General features: G+C 37.7%; 1 protein-coding gene across 3 annotated transcripts in view; it reads left to right on the top strand.

Annotated features, from left to right (window-relative positions):
• Positions 1-26,744, top strand: part of SENP5 (SUMO specific peptidase 5) — a 49,746-nt gene extending 23,002 nt beyond the window's left edge. For 2 of the 3 annotated variants that reach the window (XM_045540014.1, XM_045540015.1), the window contains exons 3-10: positions 6,097-6,202; positions 6,353-6,491; positions 6,736-6,783; positions 9,672-9,749; positions 18,811-18,948; positions 23,166-23,249; positions 24,722-24,772; positions 25,681-26,744. In XM_045540014.1, coding sequence (XP_045395970.1) covers positions 6,097-6,202; positions 6,353-6,491; positions 6,736-6,783; positions 9,672-9,749; positions 18,811-18,948; positions 23,166-23,249; positions 24,722-24,772; positions 25,681-25,791 — 755 coding nt within the window. In that variant the 3' untranslated portion in view covers positions 25,792-26,744. The remainder of the gene's footprint in view (positions 1-6,096; positions 6,203-6,352; positions 6,492-6,735; positions 6,784-9,671; positions 9,750-18,810; positions 18,949-23,165; positions 23,250-24,721; positions 24,773-25,680) is intronic. The other variant, XM_045540016.1, reaches the window with a different exon arrangement.

The raw sequence follows: 26,744 nt of genomic DNA, 5'->3' as shown, positions 1-26,744 counted from the left end.
CCACCTTTCTATTCTCTACTTCTGTGAGTTTGGCTTTTTTGGGTTTGTTTTTTGTTTGATTTTGGAGACAGAGTCTTGCTTTGTTCCCCGGGCTAGAGAGTAGTGGTCATCATAGTTTGCTGCAAACTCCAACTCCTGGGCTCAAGTGATCCTCCTGCCTTAGCTTCCTGAGAAGCTGGGACTATAGACATACATTACCATGCATGATCAGCTAATTTTTCTATTTTTTGTGGAGATGGGGTCTTGCTGTATTGCTCAGGCTGATCTTGAACTCCTGGCCTTAAGTGATCCTTCTGTCTTGGCCCCCCAAAGTGCTGGGATTACAGGCGTGAGCTACCACACCCAGCTGATTTTGACTTCTTTAGTTTTCACACATGAGAAAGATGCAGTAATTTTCTTTCTGTGTTTGGCTTATTTCACTTAGCATAATGTCCTCCAAGTTCATCCATGCTGTTGCAAATGATAGGATTTTTAAAGACTGAATAGTATTCCATTGTGTATATACTAACATTTTCTTCATTCATCCATTATTGGACACTTAGGTTGATTCTATATCTTGGCTGTTGTGAATAGTGCTGCAGTGAACATAGGCGTGCAGATGTCTCTTAGGTATACTGATCTCATTTCCTTTAGATATATACCCAGAAGTAAAATTGCTAAATCGCACTGTAGTTTCTAGTTTCAATTTTTTGAGAAACCGCTATAGTATTTTTCATAATGATTGTATTAATTTACATTCCCCCCAATAGTGTATAAGGATTCCCTTTTCTCCACATCTTTGTCAATACTTATCTTTTGTCTTTTTGATAAAAGCCATTCTAACAGATATGACGTGATATTTCATTGTGGGTTTTTTTTTTTTTTTTTTGAAACAGAGTCTCACTCTGTTGCCCGGGCTAGAGTGCCATGGTGTCAACCTAGGTCACAGCAACCTCAAACTCCCGGGCCCAAGCAATCCTTCTGCCTTAGCCTCCCAAGTAGCTGGGATTACAGGCATGTGCCACCATGCCTGGCTCATTTTTTCTATATATATTTTTAGTTGTCCAGCTAGTTTCTTTCTATTTTTAGTAGATACAGGGTCTCGCTCTTGTTCAGGCTGGTCTCGAACTCCTGAGCTCAAACGATCCACCCGCCTCTGCCTCCCAGAGTGGTAGGATTACAGGCGTGAGCCACTGTGCCCGGCCCTCATTGTGGTTTTAATTTGCATTTCTCTGATGATGAGTGATGTTGAGCATTTTTTCATATACCCGTTGGCCATTTGTATGTCTTTTTTTGAGAAGTGTGTATTCGGGTCCTTTGCCTATTTTTTTTTTTTTTTTTTGAGACATTGTCTCACTCTGTTGCTGGGCTAGGTGTAGTAGTATCAGTCATAGCTTACTGCAGCCTCAAACTCCTGGACTCAAGTGATCCTCCTGCCTCAGCCTCCCCGGTAGCTGGGACTACAGGCACACACCACCATACCTGGCTAATTTTTAAAAAGTTTTTGTAGAGATGGGGTCTTGCTATGTTGCCCAGGCTGATCCTGAACTCCTGGCCTCAAGTTATCCTCCTGCCTTGGCTCCCAAAGTTCTGGGATTATAGGTGTGAGTCACTGAGCCTGGCCTTTGCCTATTTTAAAATTGGCTTATGTTATTGCTATTCTTTGAACAGACCATTTTTATAATCTTATATTGATAAGACATTTTTTGTACGATAAGAAACTCAGAAGCAATAAAAATATACCAATTGACTCTATAAACATTAAAATTTTGTAAATGTGTATAGTAAAATTCATAAATGAAAATTTAGAAGTTTAGATATGTATACCCTGTGACCCAGAAATTTGACTTTTAGCAAGTATGTCCTAGGAAAACAGTAGAACAAGGATTAGATCAAGGGTTTTGATGAATTATTTAGAGAGCAGAAAATTAACAGATGGCCATCAGTAGGGAATTGGTTAAAATATGGCATGCCCATTTAAATAGGCTACTAGATCATTTTGATTTGACTTAGGAATAAAAAGCTGTCCATGGTATATTGAATGGAAAAAGCACGAAGACTGTAAGTATGGTGTGCCACTTACATGTTTAAGAAATACATGTTAAAGGGTATGAAAGTTCAAAAGGAATTATGGGGTGACCAGCACTTTATTTTAAAATGTTTATGGTCATGTATTAGGAAAAAAATTACTACTTAAAAGCGAATTTTCATTTATAAAAGTGAAAATGTGTCCAAGTCTTTCTTCTAAGCTATTAATGTATTATTTTTAAATTTAGCTCTTTTTAAAAAAGTGAAGATGGATCCTTACCTCAGTCTTTATATACCAAAATGAATTTCAGCTGTGGATAAAAGAGTTAGTGGTTCTAATACTATTTATTGAGTAATTCATTCTTTTTTCTGTGATTAAGAAATGCCACCTGCCATTGGGTCTCTTTCTGGACTTGGTCTCTATTTCTATGCTAACACTATTTTGCTTTAACTATTATTGTTTTATAATTTGATGGTGTTAGGTAGATAGTTAGGATCTCCAGCTCTTCTCTGGAAAAGGGTTCCCTGCTTTGTTGCTGTCTTGAGCAATTGCTCCACCTGGGAAGAAGGATAAGGGTGGAGATTCCATTTTTGTGTTGCCTCCCTTCAATCCTATCCTGAGCAACTGCTCCACCTGGGGAAGGAGGGACGGCATTATCAATGTGGGAATTCCCTAGCCCTGTTGTGATAGGATTTAGAAAGTGACCTGCAGAAACCTAAGGGTAATTATGCCATTAGCTTGAATCTGCAGTGTGGTTCACCTCTCCTTCCCCAGGTGGGCTTTGAGAGAGGGAGCTTGAGTTATAGGTACGTGGAATTTTGAGGGCAAATGTTGATCATTTGATAACATTCCACACCTCCCGAGGGCCCGCCCCTAGACTGGGCTAATGAAACAATCTCCAAATTCAGAGTGGGTCAGTCAGTGAGTCAGTCTGTCTCTCTCCACTTGTGAACACAGGCCTGTTTTGTTCTTCAATAAAGAGCTCGTGAAACTGCTTCTTGCCTGGGGTTACTCCATCATATTGGCCCTGCTTGTGATTTTTCCAAGGTAATAGTCTGGGCTTGAGACTTTGAGTCTGGTCATTCTTTGCCCAAGAGCTGAGAGCAGACTGCCACCCTGACCGTGGAACTAGGCCCTCCTCTTCCTCTTCTCCTGCCTCTTATTCATCTTTCTTTTTTAATCCTTTTCAGAAATTCCTAGAATTTTCTCACATTTTTGTCCCAAGATGAATTTGTAATTGTTTTGTAAATTTTTTTAAAAAGTGTGATTTTTGCTTGGTGTATTGCATTATATTCATAGATTAATTTAGGGGAAAATTGCATTTATTACAATATTGAGTTTTCCTGTCTAAAAAATAAAGAATTATTGATTTGTCTCCCTTAGTAGTATTTTGCAGCTTTTCACTTAGGCTTCGCACATACCTTAAGTTTGTTCTTAGACATTTTATACCTTCCTTATTGTTGATGGGACATTTCTGAGGTGTGTATTATTTTTTGTTGGAGAACCAAGTGGTTGCAGTTCTTATGTACACAACACAATGAACCCCATTCCACATTCAGGGTGGGATGTGACCCAGATCAGTTGTATCAAAGAAAAACTGTCCAGTGCAGTTAGTTTACCATTGTGGGTAATTTAACTTCTGAAATAACACCTTAGGTTTTTTTTTCCATATTATTAAAATTTTGTACTTGCAGGATGCAGGAAAACATCGAACTAGTTTTTGTTTGTTGTTTTTCCCAATATTTTATCCATGATTTCTTGGGTCACTTTGAAATTTTAGTACTTTTGGAGAAAAGTAGTGTATTCCAAGTACCTCTTTCCTTTTTATTTTTTATATGAACTTATTTTAAGATATATTTTTCCTTTGTAGTTGACTAATAAAAGCAAGTGGATAAAGAATAATGGATTTAACTGTTACTTTATGAAATCTCTTTGTGGGCAATTCTTGGCTCATGGGGGTATTAAAAGGGAAAGGTGATACAGTTGTAAAGTGACAACGAAAAAAAAAATGAAAGGTGAAATGAAGAACCACATTTTTTGTAGAGAAAAGATAATAGATATTTCATGCTTTAGAGGTGGCATAGCAGCATCATATTAATAGTTAACAGCCCAGTTTTGGTAGTCACATGACTACAATCAGCATCTTAGTTCAGCCATATGCTAGTTAAGTGTCTTAGGGAAGGTTACTTAACCTCCCTAAGCTTTCAGCGTCTCCTTTTGTAAAGCAGGGATCTTAACACATACAGTAGCTATAAGGATTAAATGAGATATGCTAGTACTTGTCTTATGATAAGTGTTCTTTAACTATTTGTTGTTTTACTTCTGGTTCCAGTGAGATAATGGTGTGTCTCAGTGAGACATTGTCATCTAGGGTTCTCTTTGAAGATCCTAGAAGGGTCTTTCTGCTGAATAAGGAATCCATGTTTATCATCTGAAAGCAAAAACATCCACATGCTCCAGCTGAGGTGGGAGGAACACTTGAACCCAGGAGTTCTAGACCACCTGCCTGGGCAACATAGCAAGACCACATCTCTTTAGATAAGAGAAAAATACATAACAACTTAAAATCTCTGTAATACTACCACCCAGAAATAACATTGTTAACAAGAACACTGCTTTTTCATAATAGTATTTTGAAATTGGGGTCCATATTCCATTGGTGAAGCATACTGCTTTCTTATGTTGTTAGGGGCATTATTTTGCTATAAAATTTGTTCTTTAAATGCAGTTTCTCAATTGTTGGGATTCCTTATCTTCCGTTTGGCTCATTCTCCCCTGTAAACGCAAGACTATGCTTAGATAAGTATAAGATGTGATACAGTAAGTACTAGAGGCAAATATATGTTCTGTTCTTAGTTTAGAAACCACAAATCTTTATCTCCTACCCTGATTAAGTTGGAACATGGAACTACCTTCCTGTCTTCTGTGTTTGTTTCGACCAGAACCAGGCATAAGCAAGCACCTTTTTCTTGTTTACTGGACCCTGATCTTTGGTCTTGTCTTAACCCTTTCAAATTGAAAGCTACTCTGGTGGGAGATTAACAGAAGAAAAAATTCCCAGAACACTTTGTTGTGATCTTTCCTGTTCATTTTGTATTGATGCATAGCAGAGACTATTCTAGGAGTTAGAAAGGGAGCTGAGTAAGCTGTGGCTAAGAGTCCTCATTTTTCCCATCTTAACTCAGTAGACTTAACTGTCAGACTGATGGTTAGCTAGGCTATTGCTTTCCCTGTTCAGCATCAGGGAATAGCCTAAGTCATGTCTGTACTTTTGTTAAGATTCTAAGCCTTTCGTTAGCTTTTTTGTATTATATTTACTTAGAAATAATGTCCTGGTTTTATTTCCTAGGGCCTTTTAAGGTATATTTCTTCAGTGGATCCTCCTTGAAGTCATTAAACATATATAAGTATTATTTAGTTGACCTGAAGACTGTCCTATAGTCTGGCCGAAAAGTCACCATTTAAATTCTATTTCTCATCATAAAATATGCTTCACTAGTAGCTATTATCAAGTTAAACTGACAGAGTTATTCAGTGTCATAACTACCAAATTAAATTGTATTTGTCCCTTGCTGATACTCAGTTACACACTTATTTACCAGATAATAGTGACAACGATCCCACCAATTAATTCCCTCTAATTGTGATTTAAAAAAGTAATTCCTTCAGTTAACCACAAGGGTAGACACATGTGACTAGGTGACTAAGCCCTTTAGATTTCACTCTTTAGGAGATAGGATTCTTTTCCAAGGTTAAGCTATGGAAAGATGTCAGTATTTAATTTTGGCTATCTATTAATATTCTCTAACTGCATCAGTAGCCTAAAAATCCAATGTGATGAAATGATGCCTCACAGCATTTTTCTCTAGATTGGAATGATGAGGGCCTAGTATATTTTACTTTATTTTTTTTTTACAAAAGACATAACTTTTAAGAGACTTCTTTATAGTGTAATATAATACTATGTAGTAATATAGGTTGAGTACCGTATGTGTTAAGTGTTATGTATAGGTTAAGTGTTGGGAGAATGGCTTTGCTGAAGAGGGATTGTTTTTCCATCTTAGTTTTTCTCTCTTCCTGTGTTTAAGGATTCCTAGATGAGGTTATGAAGAAGTATGGCAGTTTGGTGCCACTCAGTGAAAAAGATGTTCTTGGAAGATTAAAAGATGTCTTTAATGAAGACTTTTCTAATAGGTATGTAAGTGATGCTAAAGTTAAGCCCTTGAAAATAAAATTGTTGGCCTATATGACTTTTCTTTTGATTTAGGGGAGAAAAGATACTTAGCAATACATTGAGTAGAACTCATGTTTTTTACCTTTTCTTTCAAAATCTTTCTGTTTCAGAAAACCATTTATCAATAGGGAAATAACAAACTATCGGGCCAGACATCAAAAATGCAACTTCCGCATCTTCTACAATAAGCACATGCTGGATATGGATGACCTGGCGACCCTGGATGGTCAGAATTGGCTGAATGACCAGGTTAGTGTATTGCAGGTTCTCAGCATGGAAAAGGTGCAGAGGATGTTGGTCAGTAAAATATTCTTATAACCTCTGGGTTGGCCTCACAGTTATCTTTTAGAGTCAAGGATTCTTTATTCCTACTGAAGTGACTCATTAACCCCAGGGTTTAAAAGGTTTGATTACAATATCAATATATTAGTCATTCTGATTGGAGTGTTGTGAATTGTATAGTTAGTAAGCCAGTTTTGTGTTGCCTTTTTAGGTCATTAATATGTACGGTGAGCTGATAATGGATGCAGTTCCAGACAAAGTAAGTAGAAATTTCCTCTTCTTTAGGAGAGAGAATCCTTGTGTATTAAAAGTAGTAGTTTTTTGTTTCTAAACTTTATGTAATTGTTTGATATTCCTTAAATTTTTAAAAAAGGGTTTAATTTTGTCTTGATCATGTGCTAAGGTTGAGCATAATTTCCAGCAAACCGCTTCTGTGTAAGAAGGTCACGGTGCAATTATTTTCCTACTTACTTGTGTCAGAGTGGGTGTGTTTGTTGATATCTGGGGGGGGGGGGATGTTGTTTTGTTTTTGGTGGCAAGATGCACATAAGGGATTATTTATGCTCTTAAATTTAACTTGAAATCTTACTCTCTTTGAAAATGTAAAATAGTATTCATCTTCATTTTTTCTTGGATAAATCTTTAATTCTCAGTTCCAATACAAACTCAACCTTCATCAGCCCTATTCTCTTAAGAGGTTAGTTATGTGGCCGGGCGTGGTGGCTCACGCCTGTAATCCTAGCCCTCTGGGAGGCCGAGGCGGGTGGATCGCTCTAGGTCAGGAGTTCGAGACCAGCCTGAGCGAGACCCCGTCTCTACTAAAAATAGAAATAAATTATCTGGCCAACTAAAAATATATATAGAAAAAATTAGCCGGGCATGGTGGCACATGCCTGTAATCCCAGCTACTCGGGAGGCTGAGGCAGTAGGATCGCTTAAGCCCAGGAGTGTGAGGTTGCTGTGAGCGAGGCTGATGCCACGGCACTCACTCTAGCCCGGGCAACAAAGTGAGACTCTGTCTCAAAAAAAAAAAAAAAAGAGGTTAGTTACGTATTAAAACTATTTTTGACTTAATATATTAATTTTTATTTATGAATACTTAAATGCCTGATGAATGGGCTGCAAAACTTTTTGAGTACTTTATACAACTTTTATAAACTAAAAAATAAGCAGATAAATATTTAAAAATATCAGATTCTGATACTGTTTATGAATATAGAAAAATGATTTTAACTTTCCACTTAAAATCACAAATGTGTTGTGCATTGTAAATTGGAATCATGAGGATAATCTGCCAGATTCTTTAGTATGTCAGAATCTTAATCATTAGAAAGTTTAAATCTAAACATATTTAGATTCTTTTTTAATATTAAAGTATTTTTTGTTGTTGTTGTTGTTGTTGTTGAGACACAGTCTCACTCTGTTGCCCAGGCTAGAGTGAGTGCCGTGGCATCAGCCTAGCTCACAGCAACCTCAAATTCCTGGGCTTAAGCGATCCTACTGCCTCAGCCTCCCGAGTAGCTGGGACTACAGACATGTGCCACCATGCCCGGCTAATTTTTTTTTTTTTGTATATATATTTTTAGTTGGCCAGATAATTTGTTTCTATTTTTAGTAGAGACAGGGTCTTGCTCTTGCTCAGGCTGGTCTCGAACCCCTGACCTCGAGCGATCCACCCGCCTCGGCCTCCCAGAGTGCTAGGATTACAGGCGTGAGCCACCGCGCCCGACCAATATTAAAGTATTAATTTCAAGAGTTTAATTTACCTTCGCTGTCTCTACAGTTTTTCTTTTTTTTGAGACACAGTCTGACTGTTGCCCAAGCTAGAGTGCGATGGTGTCATCATATCTCACTGCAACCACAAACTCCTAGGCTCAAGCAATCCTCCTGCCTCAGCCTCCCAAGTAGCTGGGACTATAGGCACACACCACCATGCCTGGCTAATTTTTGTGTTTTTTTGTAGAGACGGGTTTCACTTTTGCTCAGGCTAGTCTTGAGCTCCTGGCCTCAAGCAGTCCTCCCACCTGGGGTTCCCATAGTACTAGGATTACAGGTGTGAGCCCGGCCTTGTCTCTACATTTAATTCTAAACCTTTGTGGGGTTAACAGGACACTTACTAAGGCAGTGGGTCTCAAAGTGTGGTCCCTACACCAGCAGCATCAACATCACTTGGGGACTTACTAGAAATGCACATTCTAGGACCCCAGCCCAGGCCTATTGAATCAGAAACTGGAGGTGGGGCCCAGCAATCTGTGTTTTGACAAGCTTTCCAGATGATTCTGATGGACACCAAATTTGAGAATCACTGCTCTAGAGATAGTTATTACAAGCTCTTTTTATGTGTATGTTAAACCGAGTATTTATCAAAAGAATGTGCATCAGAATCATCTGGAAGTTTCAAAAAAGTAGAATACTGGGCCCCACCCTCTGAGTTTCTGCTTCAGTAGGTCTGGGGTAGGGCCTGAGAATTTGGATTTTTAACAAGTTCCCAGGTGATGCCGATACTACTGATCTCATGGTGACCACACCTGGAGAGCCACAGCCCTAAGGGAACAGTTTTATCATCTCAAGTTTACTGAGTGAACACTTCAGTACCACAATATGTTTACCATCTCAGATAAGCTGATACCGCTTATAAGTCAGAAATTTGAAGCCAGTAATGCAGGCCCTGATGCTGCAGATGGCCAGGGTAATTCTTTTGGTACTAGAAATGATCACACTGAGGCCTTTTCATAGTTGTTACAACAAGAGTCTACGTATATACATCCTTCAAATGGGATTAGTTTTGTAATCCATATCCCTTGAGTTCAGGTAATCATTGCCTCATTTTTTCATAGCTTCTTTCAACTTTATCACCTGATTCGGAGAGATTTGTCAGATTGCTTCTGGTTCTGGATTCAGATAATCTGTTCAGCTCTGCCTTGTAGACTACAGCTATAAGGTCATTCTAATAAAAATTTGGAACAGAATCTTCTGTAAACCATGTAATATATGTTATATATTTTGATCATTATTTTTTGAGAAGAAACTTTTCCTACCCTTTTGTCTATTTTATGTTCAATAATTTTTAAATTTTCTTTTTCTTTTGAATTTAGATCTGAGCAAGCCTAATATAATCTGGTTGCTTGTATTTGGTGTCTGTTCTAGGTTCACTTCTTCAACAGCTTTTTTCATAGACAGCTGGTAACCAAAGGATATAATGGAGTAAAAAGATGGACTAAAAAGGTATTATCTTTATTTCTTTTTTATCCTAAATTTGAAATGCAGGTGATAGGCCACTTTGGATGAAAGGATAAGAACTTTAATACCAATATGATGTTAATCTTTTGAATCTTATTGTTTGAAAGACCTTAATTGCCTCCTGGTCTCAGTTACAGTGATAGAACAGTGGGGAGATAGAACAAAGAGCTGACATTTGGTAGGCTTGTCAGTAGAGTCTTTCAAAAATTTTTTGCTGGCTCACTCCTGTAGTCCCAGCTATTTGGGAGGCTACGATGGTAAGATCATTTGAGCCCAAGAGTTCAAGCCAACCTGGGCAACATAGTGAGACCCTATCTCTTAAAAAAAAAAAAAAAAGAAAGAAAATTAAACTCTGATCCATTAGGAGAAACCTATATACAAAATTATGGTCTATACATAAAATCATACACATAACTGAAAGAATTCCCCAAAACCATGTACCTAATTTACTATTAACAAATATGGTATACTCTATTTTCTATTCTGTAGCTTATTTATTAAATGTTTATTATGTGCTATGTCATTGGTAGAGGGCTGAAAATATTAAGATGTCTAAGGTTTTATTGACTGTCCAGTATGGTAACCAGTAGCCACATATGGCTATTTAAATTAATAGAATAAAATTTAAAATTCAGTTTTTCAGTTAACTCTAGTCACATTTCAAGTGTTAAGTAGCCATGTGTGACTACTGGCTACCATATTGGATGGCACAGATATAGAATATTTTCAACACAGAAAGTTCTGTTGGACAAATGCTGGTCCAAAAAGTAGAGAAACTTAAACAATGCCAAAATAAGACATATACTAATAAAACTGATATCAAATGCTATGGGAGCATGCTAATACTGAACCAAGTAATTGTGGGGGAAAGGTTTGAGGAATCTGAATCAACAGTGATAGTCTGGGATCAAATGAATACAGGAAAGGGATAGTTGGAAAGTGGCCCATAGGGTCCCAGGATTACAAGAACTGTCGACCTCCAGGGATATAAATTGGTAGTTCTTAATGGAAATCCCAATTTTACATCCCTCAACCAGGGTAGAAAATTAAAACTGAGAGAAAGGACACTGTGAAAAACATATTTAATGTTATAATTTTGACTTTGGAAAATAGTAAAAAGAAGTTTTTATAATATAATATAAACTGTAAAAAATAAAATTAGGTAAAACTTCGGCCTGCTGGACATAGGGACATAGATTAATAAAGGTTGAAAGGCCGGGCGAGGTGGCTCACGCCTGTAATCCTAGCACTCTGGGAGGCCGAGGCGGGCGGATCGTTTGAGCTCAGAAGTTCGAGACCAGCCTGAGCAAGAGCGAGACCCCGTCTCTACTAAAAATAGAAAGAAATTATCTGGCCAACTAAAATATATATAGAAAAAATTAGCCGGGCATGGTGGCCCATGCCTGTAGTCCCAGCTACTCAGGAGGCTGAGGCAGTAGGATCGCTTAAGACCAGGAGTTTGAGGTTGCTGTGAGCTAGGCTGACGCCACAGCACTCACTCTAGCCTGGGCAACAAAGCGAGACTCTGTCTCAAAAAAAAAAAAAAGGTTGAGAAACATGTTTTGTTTGGTTGCTAATGGTGTACTGGGCCTGGACTGATGGGACCTGATCCTGGAGTAGAGGAAGCTAATAATAATGGTGTGGAGTGAGAGAGAGAAGAGGAAGGGAGATTTCTCAGATAATTTATGAGCATACAAGAAGCTTTAGCTGCAAATATTCTGTCTTTCAACAAATATTTATTGAGCTCTTAATATATGCCACTTTTTTTAGTCACGGGGACACAGTAGTAGACAAAAAAGATAAAGGCCTTGCTCTTATGAGATTCACAAGTAAGCCAGTAGATAAAGTCTAATTAGGGAGTGGTAAGTGCTATTTGCTGTGGAGACATGAGAACAGAGTATGGGAATACAGAGTAATGGGGGTAGGGTAGCAGGAGGAGCAGGAAGATGGGCTGGCTGTTTTAGATAGGCTCGTAGGGAAAGGTCTCTTTGAAGAGGCCACATTTCACTGAAAATGACTGGTCCTTCTCAGTGGTGAGAAGGACCAACCATGTGATAATCAGAAGAGCATTCTAGGTGGATGGAACAGTGAAAGTAAAGGCCCTGGAGCCGAAGCAAGTCCAGGCATGTTGGAGAAGTTACACAAATGAGATCACGAAGGTAGGTAGGGATCAAGTCATGTGGGGCATGTAGGCCATGCTGAAGAGCTTGGCTCTTGAGTGCAGCTAGAAACCATTAGAGAGTTGAAGCACAGGTGGGGTGGAGTGTGTGTATGTGTGATAGCTAAGGTTGTCCTTAGCATTAATTCATTCATTCAACAGTTATTTATTGAGTACCTGCTATGTGCCTATGTAGAAAAACTCAAAACAGTTTTTTTCCCCTGCTGTCATACCACAACAACAGTCAACACACGGAAGACTTCTGTGGCTAAATGTGCGGGGGCTTTTCCCCAAACACCAAGCAAATAAGCAGTTCTGCAGCAGACACCAGTTGGGTGTCCTCTAATTCAATTCTGACACTATCTACCTGGAGATAGCATCAGATCCACAGGTTGAGGGCTCAGATCCCAAGACTGCCCACTCCCCCCAAACTATTTGGAAAGGGATGTAAAGGGGAACACATCTTACCGATTGCAAGTCTAGGCCTCTGAAACTTCTTACCTGCTGGCTTCAAGTTGGGGTTTCTACGGCTCCTCTTTGGGTTCCCACAACCCCTCTTTGGGTTCGCTAATTTGCTAGCGCAGCTCACTGAATTCAGGGAAGCACTTACTTACACTTACCAGTTTATTATAAAGGCTATTACAAAGGATACAGATGAAGAGATGCATCAGCCCAGGTACAGGGGAGGAGGCATGGAAATTCCATGACTAGGCACAGCACCGTCCAGGAACCTCTATGTATTCAGCTATCTGGAAGCTCTCCAAACCTAGTCCTTTTGGGTTTTTAATGAAGGCTTCATTATGTAAGCATGATTGATTAAACCACTGCCATTGATAAACAATTTAACCTTTAGTCCCTCTCTTCTCCCGAAGTTAGAGGGTAGAGTCAAAAGTCCCAATCCTCTAATTCTGCCTTGGTCTTTCCCAGCTATATACTGAATATAAGAAATAAACATAAAATAATATGAAAAAGAAAGGTTAAAAATAAAGTAACAAGGTACTAGGCAAATACAAACCAAAACAAAATGAAGGAATGACAATATTATAGCAGATGAAGTAGAATTTGTGTGATGATCAGATTTTAACATGTAGAAGATAAAATAGGGCCGGGCGCGGTGGCTCATGCCTGTAATCCTAGCGCTTTGGGAGGCCGAGGCGGGTGGATCGCTTGAAGTCAGGAGTTTGAGACCAGCCTGAGCAAGAGTGAGACCCCGTCTCCATTAAAAATAGAAAGAAATTATCTGGCCAACTAAAAATATATATAGAAAAAATTAGCCGGGCATGGTGGCGCATGCCTGTAGTCCCAGCTACTTGGGAGGCTGAGGCAGTAGGATTGCTTAAGCCCAGGAGTTTGAGGTTGCTGTGAGCTAGGCTGACGCCACGGCACTCACTCTAGTCCGGGCAGCAGAGCAAGACTCTGTCTCAAAAAAAAAAAAAAAAAAAGAAGATAAAATAATGATCAGTCTTTATGCACCAAAGAACACAGTTGCTAAATATATATAATGCAATTATAACAGAACCAACGAGACCTTTCTCATAATTGGGTGAATCTATTAGACAAAATAAAATCATGAACAAATTAAATAAGAAGAATATATTTGATTTAATAGACTTATACTAGATCTTTATACCCCTCAAAAAGAGAATATGCTTTATTGCTACATCTAAGGAACATTTGTAAAAATTGATTATGTACTTGACCACAAAGAAAATTATTATAGACATTATTCCTTGATCACAATTCAGTTAAATTAAAAACAAATAATAAAAGGTGGCTAAAACCTCCTAACAATTTGGAAATTTTACAGACACATGTTACTGGATATAACCTTTGGATCTAAAAGAAAATAACTTATATACACAAACTATTTAGAAAGGGATGTAAAGGGTAATACATCTCACCAACTATCATGGAAAATAATGAAAGCTATTTTGGGAAAAAAGTTAATGACCTTAAATGCCTTTATTGTTAAAGAAAAAATTAGAATAATTAAGTATTCATCAGATTAGATTATAGTAGATAAATTACAGAATGACCAAAGGATTTGAATGCATAAAAAGAGAAACAATAAAAATAATAGAATCTGTAAGAGAATTTAAAAAATAATCTCAGAGTTGGGAATTCCAGTCTAAAACCCAGATGCTATTAGCTGGGTTTGGTGGCACATGCCTATAGTCCCAGCTACTTGGGAGACTGAGGTGGGAGTCCCAGAGGTGGAGCCTTTGGTGAGTTATGATGATGCCACCATACTGCAGGAGACAGAACGAGACCCTGCCTCTAAAAATTAAAAATAAACAGAATAGCATAATGAGTCCCCACAAATCTATCATCCAACTTGAAGAATTAACATTCTGCCATTCTTGTTTTATGTTTATCTCTACCCACTCCCTACCCCTACTCGATTATTTTTGTCAACTTTTTTGAGGTATAATTTATGTACAATAAACTGCATCCATTCAAAGTATGTAATTCAATGAGTTTTAACAGTTGAATGCATCTGTGAAACTACCACCAAAATCAAGATATAGAACAATTCCATCACCTCCAAAAGATTCTTCATAATGGTTTGCAGAATCTATCTTCTAACCCCACACCAACCACCCACTAGTCTGTTTTTTTGTCACTATGAATTATTTCACATTTTCTAGAGTTATATGAGTAGAATCATATTATGTATTATTTTGTGTTTGGTTTCTTTCATTCAGCATAATGGTTTTGAGATTCATCCATATTACTATTACATGTGTGTCAGTATTTTTTAGTTGCTGAGTAGTGGTCCATTAGTATTTACATTTTGTTCATCCCTGCACTGGCTGATGGATATTTGAGTTGTGTTCCATTTTTGACTATTGAGAATAAAGTTGCTCTGGGTAAATACCTTGAAGTAGAATTGCTAGATCATATGGTGAGTGCATATTTAACTTTTCAAGGAACTGTCCAACTGTTTTCCAAAGTGATGTACTGTTTTACCATCTGACTAGCAATGTATGAGAGTTCCTTTGCTCCATATCCTTACATTTGGTGGTGTCATTCTTTTTAATTGTATCATTTTAATGGATGTATGTAGCATTGATTGTCTCTTTGTGGTTTTGATTTTTATTCCTTGGTGACTAATGATATTAAGCACATTTTCATGTGCTTATTGGCTATTTATATATCATCTTTTTAAGAATTATATTGTTACATAGATTATTATGATATGAAGTGTTTCCTACAGCCATATGCTGTGCTGAGTATTTTTTTACACATAATATACATCTTAACCATTCTTAAGTGTACAGTTCAATACAGTGTTAAAAGTATTTACAATGTTGTATAACCAATCTTTAGAATTTTTCATCTTGCAAAACTGAAACTTGTATATCATCTTTTGTGAAGTCTGTTAAAGTTGTTTTTATTGGATTGTTTGTCCTTTTATTATTGAGTTGGAGACCTTTCTATGTTCTGGATTAAGTCCTTTGTCAAATCTTTGTTTTCTCTCAGTCTGGCTTGTCTATTTTCTTAACCATGTCTTTTGATGAAATCTAATTTACCATATTTTTTTCCTTTATAGTAACTGCTTTCTATGTCCAGTCTAAAATATATTTGCCACCTATGTTTTCTAATAGCTTTATAGGTTTTAGTTTTACATTTATATCTCTGATGCATCTCAATTAATTTGTTATGTAAGAAGTGAGGTAGGGAGGGATCAAGGTCTTTTTTTTTCCCATATGAATATTCAGTTGTTTCAATGTCATTTGTTGAAAAAACTTTTCTTTTCCAATTTAATTGCTTTGGCACCTTTGTAGAAGAATCAATTGACCATTTATGTGTAGGTCTATTTCTGGACTTTCTGTTCTCTTACATTGATCTTTGTGTTCTTATGCTAATACTGTTCTGTCTTGATTACTGTATCTTTATAGTGTTTCTTGAAATCAGTGTGCATCTACCAGCTTTATCCTCCTTTTTCCAGATTGTTTTGGCAATTCTAGGTCCTTTGCATTTTCATGTAAGTTTTAAAATTAGTTAATCTCTATTTTTTTTTTTTGAGACAGAGTCTCACTCTGTTGCCCAGGCTAGAGTGCCGTGACGTCAGCCTAGCTCACAGCAACCTCAAACTCCTGGGCTCAAGCGATCCTACTGCCTCAGCCTCCCGAGTAGCTGGGATTGCAGGCATGCGCCACCATACCTGGCAAATTTTTTCCTTATATATTTTTAGTTGCCCATATAATTTCTTTCTATTTTTAGTAGAGATGGGGTCTAGCTCTTGCTCAATCTGGTCTCGAACTCCTGAGCTCAAACAGTCTGCCCGCCTCAGCCTCCCAGAGTCCTAGGATTACAGGTGTGAGCCACTGCGCCCGGCCTAGTTTGTTAATCTCTATTTTTTAATAAGCCTGCTGGGTTATGATTGGGATTGGGTTTAACCATACATACAATTTATAGATTGTATTTGTCTATACATTAGTTTGAGGAGAATGGACATCTATTAAGTCTTACAGGCTATGAATGTGGTGTATGTTTCTATTTATTTAAGTCTTTAACTTTTGTCATCAATATTTTGTAATTCTGTGTACAGGTCTTATTCATTTTTTGGTTAAATATATCCTTAAGTATTTCACATTTCTGAAACTGCTATGAACAGAATTTTTAAAATGTTATCTTCCAATTGTTTGCTGTTAGTATGTAAAAATACAGTTGATCTGTATTCACTCACTAGTTCTAGGAGCCTTTTTGTAGATTCTGTGAGATTTCATAGACAATCATGTCTGTATGCCTTTTTTTTCTTGCCTTATTGCACTGGCTAAGACTTCTAGTACAATGTTGAATAGGAATAATGAGAGAGGACATCTTTGCCTTGTTCTCAATCTTGAGAGGAAAGCAATCAGTTTTTCACTATTGTGTGTGATGTCAGCTGTACTTTTTTTTTGGTAGATGCTGTTTATCAGGTTAAATTCTCTACTATTCCTATTTTGCTGAGAGTTTTTAGTCATAAATAGATATTGAATTTTAATCAAATGCTTTCCTACAGCTAAGAAGATGATTTTATGGTTTTTATTCCTTATTTTGCTAATAGGACCCAAACTGAATGAGCAGCACCTATCTTGAGACATGCCAGTCTCACGTGGTAGCTCTGGAAGCTTCAGTTTGGTCATGACATAACTTTACTTCTGGTTATTACATCCCATTGGTTAAAGCAAATCACGCGACAGGACTAAACTGCTGTCTCTGGTAGGAGCAGAGAAGTCACATGGCAATAGGCTGGTCTGTATAATCTTACAGGGAGGGCAACAAATAATTGGGATCGATAATACAGTCTGCTATACATCTTTCTAAAGTATATGTACAGGTTGAATATCCCTTATTCAAAATCTTTGGAACCAGAAGTGTTTTGGATTTCGGATTTTTTCAAATTTTGGATTATTTGCATATATATATAATGAGGTATCTTGGGGATGGGGACTGAAGTCTAAATACAAAATTTATTTATGTTTCATATACACTTTAGATACATAGCCTGAAGGTAATTTCATACAATATTTTTAATAATTTTGCATATGAGACAAAGTGTGTTTAAGGCTGTGTTTTAAATACGATTCGTTGTTTTAGATGCTCAAAATTTTTGAGCTGGAAAGGACCAGTTATCTAGTCTGTCTGCTATTTTCTGCTGCCCACCTCACTCCCCAGGTTTATGGATGGAGGAACTGAAAAGCAGAAGTGCTTTGCTCCAAGGTCGTGGAGACTAGTAAGAGATTCATTTAGAGCAAGACATTATCTGGATATGAAATAGAAAGCAAGACGGAAGCCACGAGAAGTTAGTTTCTGAGAATTTTTTTTAAGCTTTTGTAGAGACAGAGTCTCACTATATTGCCCAGGACCGTCTCGAGCAGTCCTCCCACTTTGGCATCCCAAAGTGTTGGGATTACAGGCGTGAGCCACTGCATTTGGCCTCTGATAATTTGATACAGTTTAAAATGTTTTAACCCAAGAAATCACTAAAATACTCTCAAAAAATACCTGAATGAGAAATTCATTTACCTTTTACAAATACTTATTGAGCACCTACTACTTTGTCATCTGATCTACAACTGGAATTTTGAGTAGAATACCAAATATTTCTAGATTGTGCAGGATATCCATTAGAATATAAAGGACGTGTTAGGATTATAAAAGATGTATTTGGATATAAAGAGTGTATAAAGTATTATCAAGGATGTTTTCTCAATTTCAACATCTGAGAGACCCAAGGGAGGAATAATGATACTAGCTAAGATTTATTGGCTACTCATAATGTACTAAGCATAGTTTTATGCATTTTACATGTATTCTCTTATTACTCTCAACAACTTCATAAGGTTGGTACTATTTTATGCATTTTATAGGTGAGGAAGTCAAGGCACAAAGAGGCTAAGAAGCTTGCCAAAGTCATCTGGCCAATAAGTGGAAGAGCCACAATTTGAATTTGAGCAGACTTGCTTCAGAGCCCATGATCTTAACTACTATACCAAGTCTGTAGAAAGATGGAAGATTTATACCTTATATTATTTTCTAATACCATGATTCTTTCCTAAATAAGAGTTAAGTCTAGGTCAAATATGTGCCACAAGAAAATTAAGCAAGCATAAAAATAAGGGGCCAACTCATATCAGGCAGTTGCTAAGCACAGGTTTAAGTAGGTTAAATGGAAAACAGTACTTTCTATATCTTCATTTTTCTTATTATTATTATGTATTTTGGCTTAGTAGTTACAAGCATGGGCTTAGAGTAAGACCTGGGTTCAAATTCTAGTTCACTGCTTCCTAGTTTTTATAACCTTGGGCAGGTAAGAGGTCTGTAAGTAGAAGCTGCTGTTTGTTGTTGGTTTGGATAGCCTGTGGTGATGTCTGCATTTCTTTCTCTTTTCTTAATCAGGTGGATTTGTTTAAAAAGAGTCTTCTGTTGATTCCTATTCACCTGGAAGTCCACTGGTCTCTCATTACTGTGACACTCTCTAATCGAATTATTTCATTTTATGATTCCCAAGGCATTCATTTTAAGTTTTGTGTAGAGGTAAGTTAATATATTGCCTGGTTTTTTTTTCCATTTATCTTGTGATTGGCCAGATAGCATCTTATCTTAGCTCTAGACAGAACAGCAGAAGTCAGAACCATGGAGGAACAGTTTCTGTCATGAAAACCCTCTAAAATGTTAGCAGACAAAAGGACTATAAGAGGACTCTCCAGGTAGGGAGAGATAGCTGTGTAAAGATCTCGATTCCCCTCTGAGATGCCCTATTTGGATTTTGTCTATGCTTTCCTTGGTTTCTCTTAGCGCTAAAATTGGCCCATATCTTCAAAACAACTTTAGAATAATTTATAAGCCAAGAGAATCAACTGACAAAATGTTAGAGTTTAGCTAATAACAGTTCAGCAAGACGATGGGATACAAAAGCAAGAGAAATCAATAGATTTCCTAAGTTCCTTCACTGTCCAGAACCAGTTAGAAAATGTAGCTGAAATCAAAAGATTCCATGTACAAAAGCAACAAAACATAAATAACTTGGGAATATACCCTAGCAAGAAATGTGGACATTCTTTATGATTAAAACTCTAAAGCTTATTTAAGTATTTAAAGGAAACCTTAATGGTGGAGAGCTAGGCAGACTCAATATTGGAAAGAGACCAATTCTCTCCAAAATAATATATACCAATTTTTATCGTAATCAATTTCCCAACAGGATTTTGAATGAAACCTAATAAGCTCCTCCTAGAATTCATATGCATGAATAGCTAGAACACTTTTGAGCTAGAATAGTGAAGGAAGGAATACTTGCTCTACTAGATGTCAAGCCGTGTTTTAAAGTTTTTGTAATTAAAGCTGTATTTATATTGGCTTAGGAATAGACAAATAGATTGGTGGAACAGCATAAAGAATCCAGAAATAATTCATGTATAAATGGGAATTTAGTATATGATAAACTTGGGAAAAGACTACGGCACTGGGAAAATTAGCTGTCTAATTGGGTAAGTGAAATAGAGCCTTCCTTCATATTACTTAGGAAAACAAATTCCAGGTGGAATAAAGACCTAACTACAAAATACAAAACTGTAAAAATATTTGAATAAAATATAAAAGATGCCATGTTCTTGGTGTAGAGAAAGTTTTCTTACACAGAACCAAAAAAAGGCACAGGAAACATTTTGAAAAATTTAACCATCTCGTAATTTAAAATTTCTGGTATGTCATAAAGTTAAAAGACAGGCGACAGACTTGGAGAAAATGTTTGTGACGTTATATGATGGACAATTCTTACCCAACATATATAAAGAACTCCTCCAAATGAATAAGGGGAAAAAAGGACCTAATAGAAATGGACAAGTGACAATACAGTAAATTTTAGGAAAAAAATGCAAATAACCATTGAACTTACAGGGAGATGTTCAGCCTCACCAGAAATAAGAGAAATGCAGATTAAAACCACATCAGGGTTATTTTTGTCCATTTGATATTCAAGTGTTTATGTGGGTGTAAAGAAATAGACATTCTTGTATTTTCTGTGGGGTGTATAAATTGATATGGCTGCTTGAGGACAACTGCAATTCTAATCAGTTCTAAGTGCCTTACAAATTAAAAAGATGCATGTCCTATTGCATATCATTTCCATTTCTTGGTATCTACTAGGAAAAAAATGCCTGCATGTGCACACAAAGATGGGGCATGTACCCGGATGTTCATTGCAGCATTATTAATGAAAACAAAACAATCTAAATTTAGCTCTACCAAGAGAATAGCTAAATACCATATAATACAGTATATCCTTACTATTAAACTGACTGTAGAAGTTCCAAAGAATATAGTAGATCTTCATGTCCTAACATGGAAAGATGTCCAAGACATAATTGAGTTTAAAAATGCCAGTTACAGAATGATAAAGTATAATACGTTTACAGAAAAAAATACATGCATGCATACATGTATATTTGTATATTTACAAATACCTCAATATGTATATACGTGTAAATATATATTTGTAAATGAAAAGATGGTATAGATGTTTACCATTTTTCATATCAGTGATTATCTTTGAGTAAGTGTAGAAAGGAGTAGGACTAATAGTTAAAGGGGATTTGGCCTTGTTTTAATTTTTTTACAAGGAGAATGTATTTTCATGTTGTTTAATTAAAATTTAATTTAAAAACTAAATATAAAGAAAACAAACTACAAGGAAAATCAAGTTCTCAAAATTCAGGTTTTTGTTACTAAGAAATACGGGGGCGGGGGGTGGCAGGGAGGTGTCGTGATAAGGAATTCTTCTGGGCCCAGAGTTCTCTAACTCCATCCCAGAAGAGTTGGTACAATATCAGGTGTGAGTGTGTTTTCCAGTTCCCTTCCCTAATTCCTTGCCTGTCTCTCAACCAACACATCTCTGTGCTTGCTAGAGCCTGTGTATTTTATCTCTTCCATAGATAAACTTGAAAAGATATAAACAAGAATGTAGCCATATCAGTGCCTTTAAGAGTCAGATTCTGACAGGCCAAGGAGGACAGGGGTGTCAGAATCTAGGATATATTAATACTTACCTGCCTCCGCTTTGTGCCAGGCACTGATGCTGGGGAGTCAGGGAGGGGCCAGACAGACATTTATCTTCATGGAGTAAATGGTGGTTAAACAGAATTTTGATTATAAAACAGGCAGTTGATTTTTAAGTTGATTCTGGATTATTGGAGCCTGGTTCTGCATAGTTACTGAAATAGTCATCTGAATTTTTGCCCAAGCCCTCCTGCAGAGTTTTAACCTTTTTAGCAAAATTACAATTGGCCTGATCATTTTGCACATTTGCAAAAGGATCCTAAGAGCAGACTTGTTTTTGGTGATACCTAAAAGTCATTTAGAGCCAAGTACAGTCATCAAGGCAGTGGGGTTAGGCTGTTTTTTGTGTTAAGAGGATATGGGGTCATAGAGGTGGCTCTAAATGAGAGTTGGAGGGGGTGCTGTATTTCCAAAGGTTTGATGAGAAATATTTTAAACACCAAATAAATGTGTAGATTCCGTGAGACATGAGAGCAGGGACTTCAACAGCTGTGTACACTACTGTGTTCCCAGCACTTGACACATTATAGATGCTCAGTAAGTATTGAGTAGGTGACCATTTTTAAGGATATCTTTTTTGCCTATATTTTGTTTATGAATTTACATATACTGCTTATTCTGAGAACTTGAAGTTACTTGTTTGGAGGAAGAAGAGCAGCAGGCAGTCATACTTTGTTAAATATTAAGTATCTGCCTTCACCAAATGTGTTTTCTTCAAGGAGGTAGCTGCTTCTATTCCACCTTCAGGGACATGTATTTAATTCACATAACTCTCTGACTTCACCCTTGATGTAGAGAGAGAGAGATGCACAAAGAGGTTGAGTGAATTAGGGACATTTTGAAACTCCAGCAGGCTTCATCTTGGTAGACTTGACCATATTCGGTATTCAGAATGGGTTTGAGTATAACTCTTCAGAAACTAAATGTTACCTTCCCTGCAGCCCTCTAAAATAAGGAGTATATCTAAGGCTGGAATGTTTTTGTTTTGTTATGTTTTGAGACAGGGTCTCATTCTGTCCCCCAGGCTAGAATGCAGTGGCGTCATCATAGCTCACTGCAGCCTCAAACTCCTGGGCTCAAGAGATTCTCCTGCGTCAGCCTCCGGAGTAGCTGGGACTACAGGCATGGGCCACTACATCCGGCTAATTTTTCTGTTTTTAGTAGAGACAGAGTCTCACACTTGCTCAGGCTGATTTTGAATTCCAGGCCTCAAGCGATCCTCCTGCCTTGCTCTCCCAGAGTGCTGGGATTATAGGTGTGAGCCACCGCCCCTGGCCTGGAATGTCTTTCATTTAGTTTTAGTTATTAATGAGTTCTGCCCTGGTTTCCTTCCCTCTATTGAGCATTAGACAGTGATTAAGACTTTCTTTTTGACTTACCAGTATGTAAGTTTCAAATGCAGCAAGTTGACTTACTGCTGGAAAAGGCTAACAATCTCATAAAAACATTCTAATTAAACAAATACCAGTGTTCACAGTCTAAGTGCATACCTTGAGTACAGAAGGTTTGAGTCCTCCTTAACACCGTGAAATGAAAGATCTGAAATAAAGTTCCAGCTTTATACTCTTCATCGCATACATTCTCTGCCCAGTTATGGGGCCATCGCCTCTTCCTTTGCTTCTGTCTGCTGTGGGCATGTTCCATTTTTCACCGACTGATGGAACACAGCATCTGTGTTGTGGTTTCTTTTTAACCAGAATATAAGAAAGTATTTGCTGACTGAAGCCAGAGAAAAAAATAGACCTGAATTTCTTCAGGGTTGGCAGACTGCTGTTACGAAGGTAAGTATTGTGATAAAAATGAAACCCAGGCATGTCCAGGGGATGGAGTGATCTAAGGGGTGGGTGCCTTTAAGAGCATTTGAAGACTGGTGACAGAGACACCAAGACCCTGGAGGCTTCAGGGAGGCAGCTCAAAATAAACCTCAATTTAGCATTCATCATGTAGCTGCTCAGTTTCCCAGTGCCTGCTGGGTGCAAATAACTTCGGTCATTTCATCCCTGAGGCAGTTGCTAATGATGTAGTTGCTCTACTGAAAAAATAAATTTTGGCGGGGGTGGCACCTGCCTCATGCCTTCTGGTTCTTATTTCCAGATGACCCATATAGACCTCGAGAAATGCTGAAATGACTGTTTCAGTGCTCTCAGGGAGAAAGTGCACTGGGCTGCTTGCCAGGCATGTGAGGAAGACAGTCGCCTAGTGCTTCAGGCTGAACACAGCCTGGATGCACACCATGTTTGGCCCACGGACATTAAAGCTGTTTGTGGGACAGACTGCCTAGGCATAGTCTCTCCGTCCAGTCCTGACTGCCAGTGCCTTACATTGTGTCATCAGTGTTTTTGTGTCTGATCTCATTTGATCCTTACAACCTGTGAGGTAGGTGGGTCATTTAGGGATGAACATCATCTTTTAACCTATAGATGAAAAAATGGATGTGTAGGTATGACCTTCCCCAAAGGACATCTAAACTATCAATAGAGTCAGGTCCTTTAACTCAGGTAGTGATCCAGATGTCTCTCTGGGTCATTGGCACAATGTTATAGGCAGGGTCTTGAAACAAACCTTTAACCTAAATCCAAAGCAACAAGATTTATTAGTTTATCCTTACACTGAACCAAATGCTAAATTTTAAAATTACCTTAAGTTTTGTGTTTTGAATAACCTAGTATACCAGTTCAAAGCAGAACTGAACTTGTAAATTTTCTGAATTTACCCAACTAGACTATCTGGACATTCTAAATTTAGGATCTTTAATATTCCCACTTTAGGCTGAATACAGTAACCAATTCTTTGAAAATATATTGTTTACCTTCACAATTTCTTTCAACGAATAGGACACAATTGAGTAATATGAGATAAAAAGTGTAAGCAGAGTTGTTACCATCTAAGTATTTAGAGTCTAGGCACAGGCATATGTTCTGTTTTGTGACCATGGTTTCATTTTGACTTGATTATCAGTGAACTGATAGCAAAACTAATTATCCAGATGGATGTTTTTAAAATAGGTTATTTTTTCCCATTTCTCATATTTAGGCAAAATGTTTATCCTATAAATTGTGGTTGCCACTTGATAGCTCTTTTTATGTGGCTAGATGCCTCCGTACAATTAGACACGTGAGATACTAGAGGTATATACCAGCTGTCCTGGACGGAGACAAGTTTCCTGTCTTTTGCTCATTTTTCATAATAGAATTTTTCTTACCTGAAGGAGTACTTGATCTTATTTTAATGACCATTTTGTTTTTCCCCTCAGTGTATTCCACAACAGAAAAATGACAGTGACTGTGGAGTCTTTGTGCTCCAGGTAAAGAAATACTGTTTTTTTCAGAATTTACAGTGTGTGAATTAAATTTGTTGGGTGTAGAGCGGACAGATGGCAGTCTCTGTATGTGCGTGATACTAGGTACAAGCAAGAGAGTACCTAGTATCTAGTACTTTCCCTCCCTCCCTCCCTCCCCCTTTTTGTTGAGAAGCAGCAGTTCCTGCATTTTCAGATGTTAACATTGGGAAGAACTGCCTTCCAGGGCCAAGAACGAGCAATGGGCATCACCTGTGTCTTATTGGAGGTTACTAGGGAGCCACACTGGACACCGACTCAAACACGTCCATATCAGAGGCCACTGGCTTTTGCAGAATTACCTTTTTTTAAAACCATTGGCAAGCAATCTGCAGGTCTCTGACCTAGAGTAATTAGATTTTAAATAAATTCAAAAACTGCCATCTCATGTTGTAGGTCTCCTTAGAAGTCTAAAAAAGCTATGGAAGAATTTCAGTTAGGCATATATTTATGAAAGAAATTATAGTGTATAATCCATAAATTTAGAGATTTGCAAAGATCTTGGAAGATACGTTCACTCATACATCTCATGATGTTGGGGGTTTGTAAACACATTCAGGTTCCTACTTAAAGGCCATGTCAGGTCTAGCTGCACTCTCAGCAGGTTGCACTTGGGGAGGAATTGAGGCCTGTGTCAGTTGCTGCTTTTCACAGTATTGGGTCGGGAGGGAGGGAAGATCCCTAGCCATACACTTGCCTGGCAAGTTGACACTAATTTGGAGGTAAATATTTTAAAACAATGTGTTTTACAACCAGTTTAAACAAACCTCAAGATGCTGCCTTAGACCAGACCCTATTAGGTCTGCATCGGGTAAGATATAACGGACTGGTATTCAGCTTTCCACGCCACTTAAGTGTCTCTGGGACCTTTGCAGTACTGCAAGTGCCTCGCCTTAGAGCAGCCTTTCCAGTTTTCGCAAGAAGACATGCCCCGAGTGCGGAAGAGGATTTACAAGGAGCTGTGTGAGTGCCGGCTCATGGACTGAAACTCAGCAGGGACTCTGAGAAGTCTGACCAAGTTGGAGCAGATGGTTTGTTACTTGAATCTCCAAACACTTATTTGAATTTTTACAGATATTTCAGATCAGTGGTGTTGGGCCACTATTGTTACCTCAAATTTATTTTTTGCCCTTATTCATTTCTCCAGCTACCATGTACTTTTGTTTAATGTTCGGTTTGGTTTCATTTTTAATTTTGTGGATTCTGTGCGTCCCCCCATATTTAATATTTATTATCCAAACGCATGCATATAGACAGAGCATGCAGTGAAGAGTATTAAAAAAAGCTTAGTAGATTTGGTGCAGCTTTTGAAACTTAGTTAGACATGAACTGAATACAGGTTTCAAATTTAATCCCAGAACCTAAAAATGCAAGATGTTTTTGATACAGCATAACTCTGAGAATAATAGATGTTCCCTGGGACATAAAGGGTAGCTGGGAGTGGCTTTGATAAAGCCAGTCCTGTTTTACATTTACCAGCAACACCTTTCACTGACTTCCCTCTCCAAGTGAGTCTTAGAGAGAGACATGCATTCCTTTTGAAGGGTGAGATGGGAATGGCTGTAAACAGACTGGTGTGTTCTGTTTATGGAGGCACACTTGTAAGCACAGCACCTGCTTTGGGAATAGTTGATGAAGATATGAGAAAAAAGACAACCACCTTGGAGGCCAATTATCTTAACAAATGAGAGATATCAGTCTTGGTTTTAGGATCATAATACATGGCCTACATCTTACAAAGGTTTTCACTGGGACACTGAATTCCGTGGATTTTTCTGGTTTTGACCTGTTAAAAAACTTAACAGGCATCAAACTCTAGTGGTCAACCAAATGAGAATTCAGCCTTTCTAAGAGTAATTTGCAAGTTGTAACTTCCCTTGTGTGGCCTCCCATGTGGAAGAGATTAAGATTTACCAAATAAATTTCTCTTTCAAGGGTA

The sequence above is a fragment of the Lemur catta genome, chromosome 1 (genome assembly GCF_020740605.2).
Source record: "Lemur catta isolate mLemCat1 chromosome 1, mLemCat1.pri, whole genome shotgun sequence".
In the NCBI taxonomy this organism is placed as follows: domain Eukaryota; kingdom Metazoa; phylum Chordata; class Mammalia; order Primates; family Lemuridae; genus Lemur; species Lemur catta.
The sequence above is the reverse complement of the archived record's forward strand: the minus strand, read 5'-3'. Positions and strand labels throughout refer to the sequence as shown.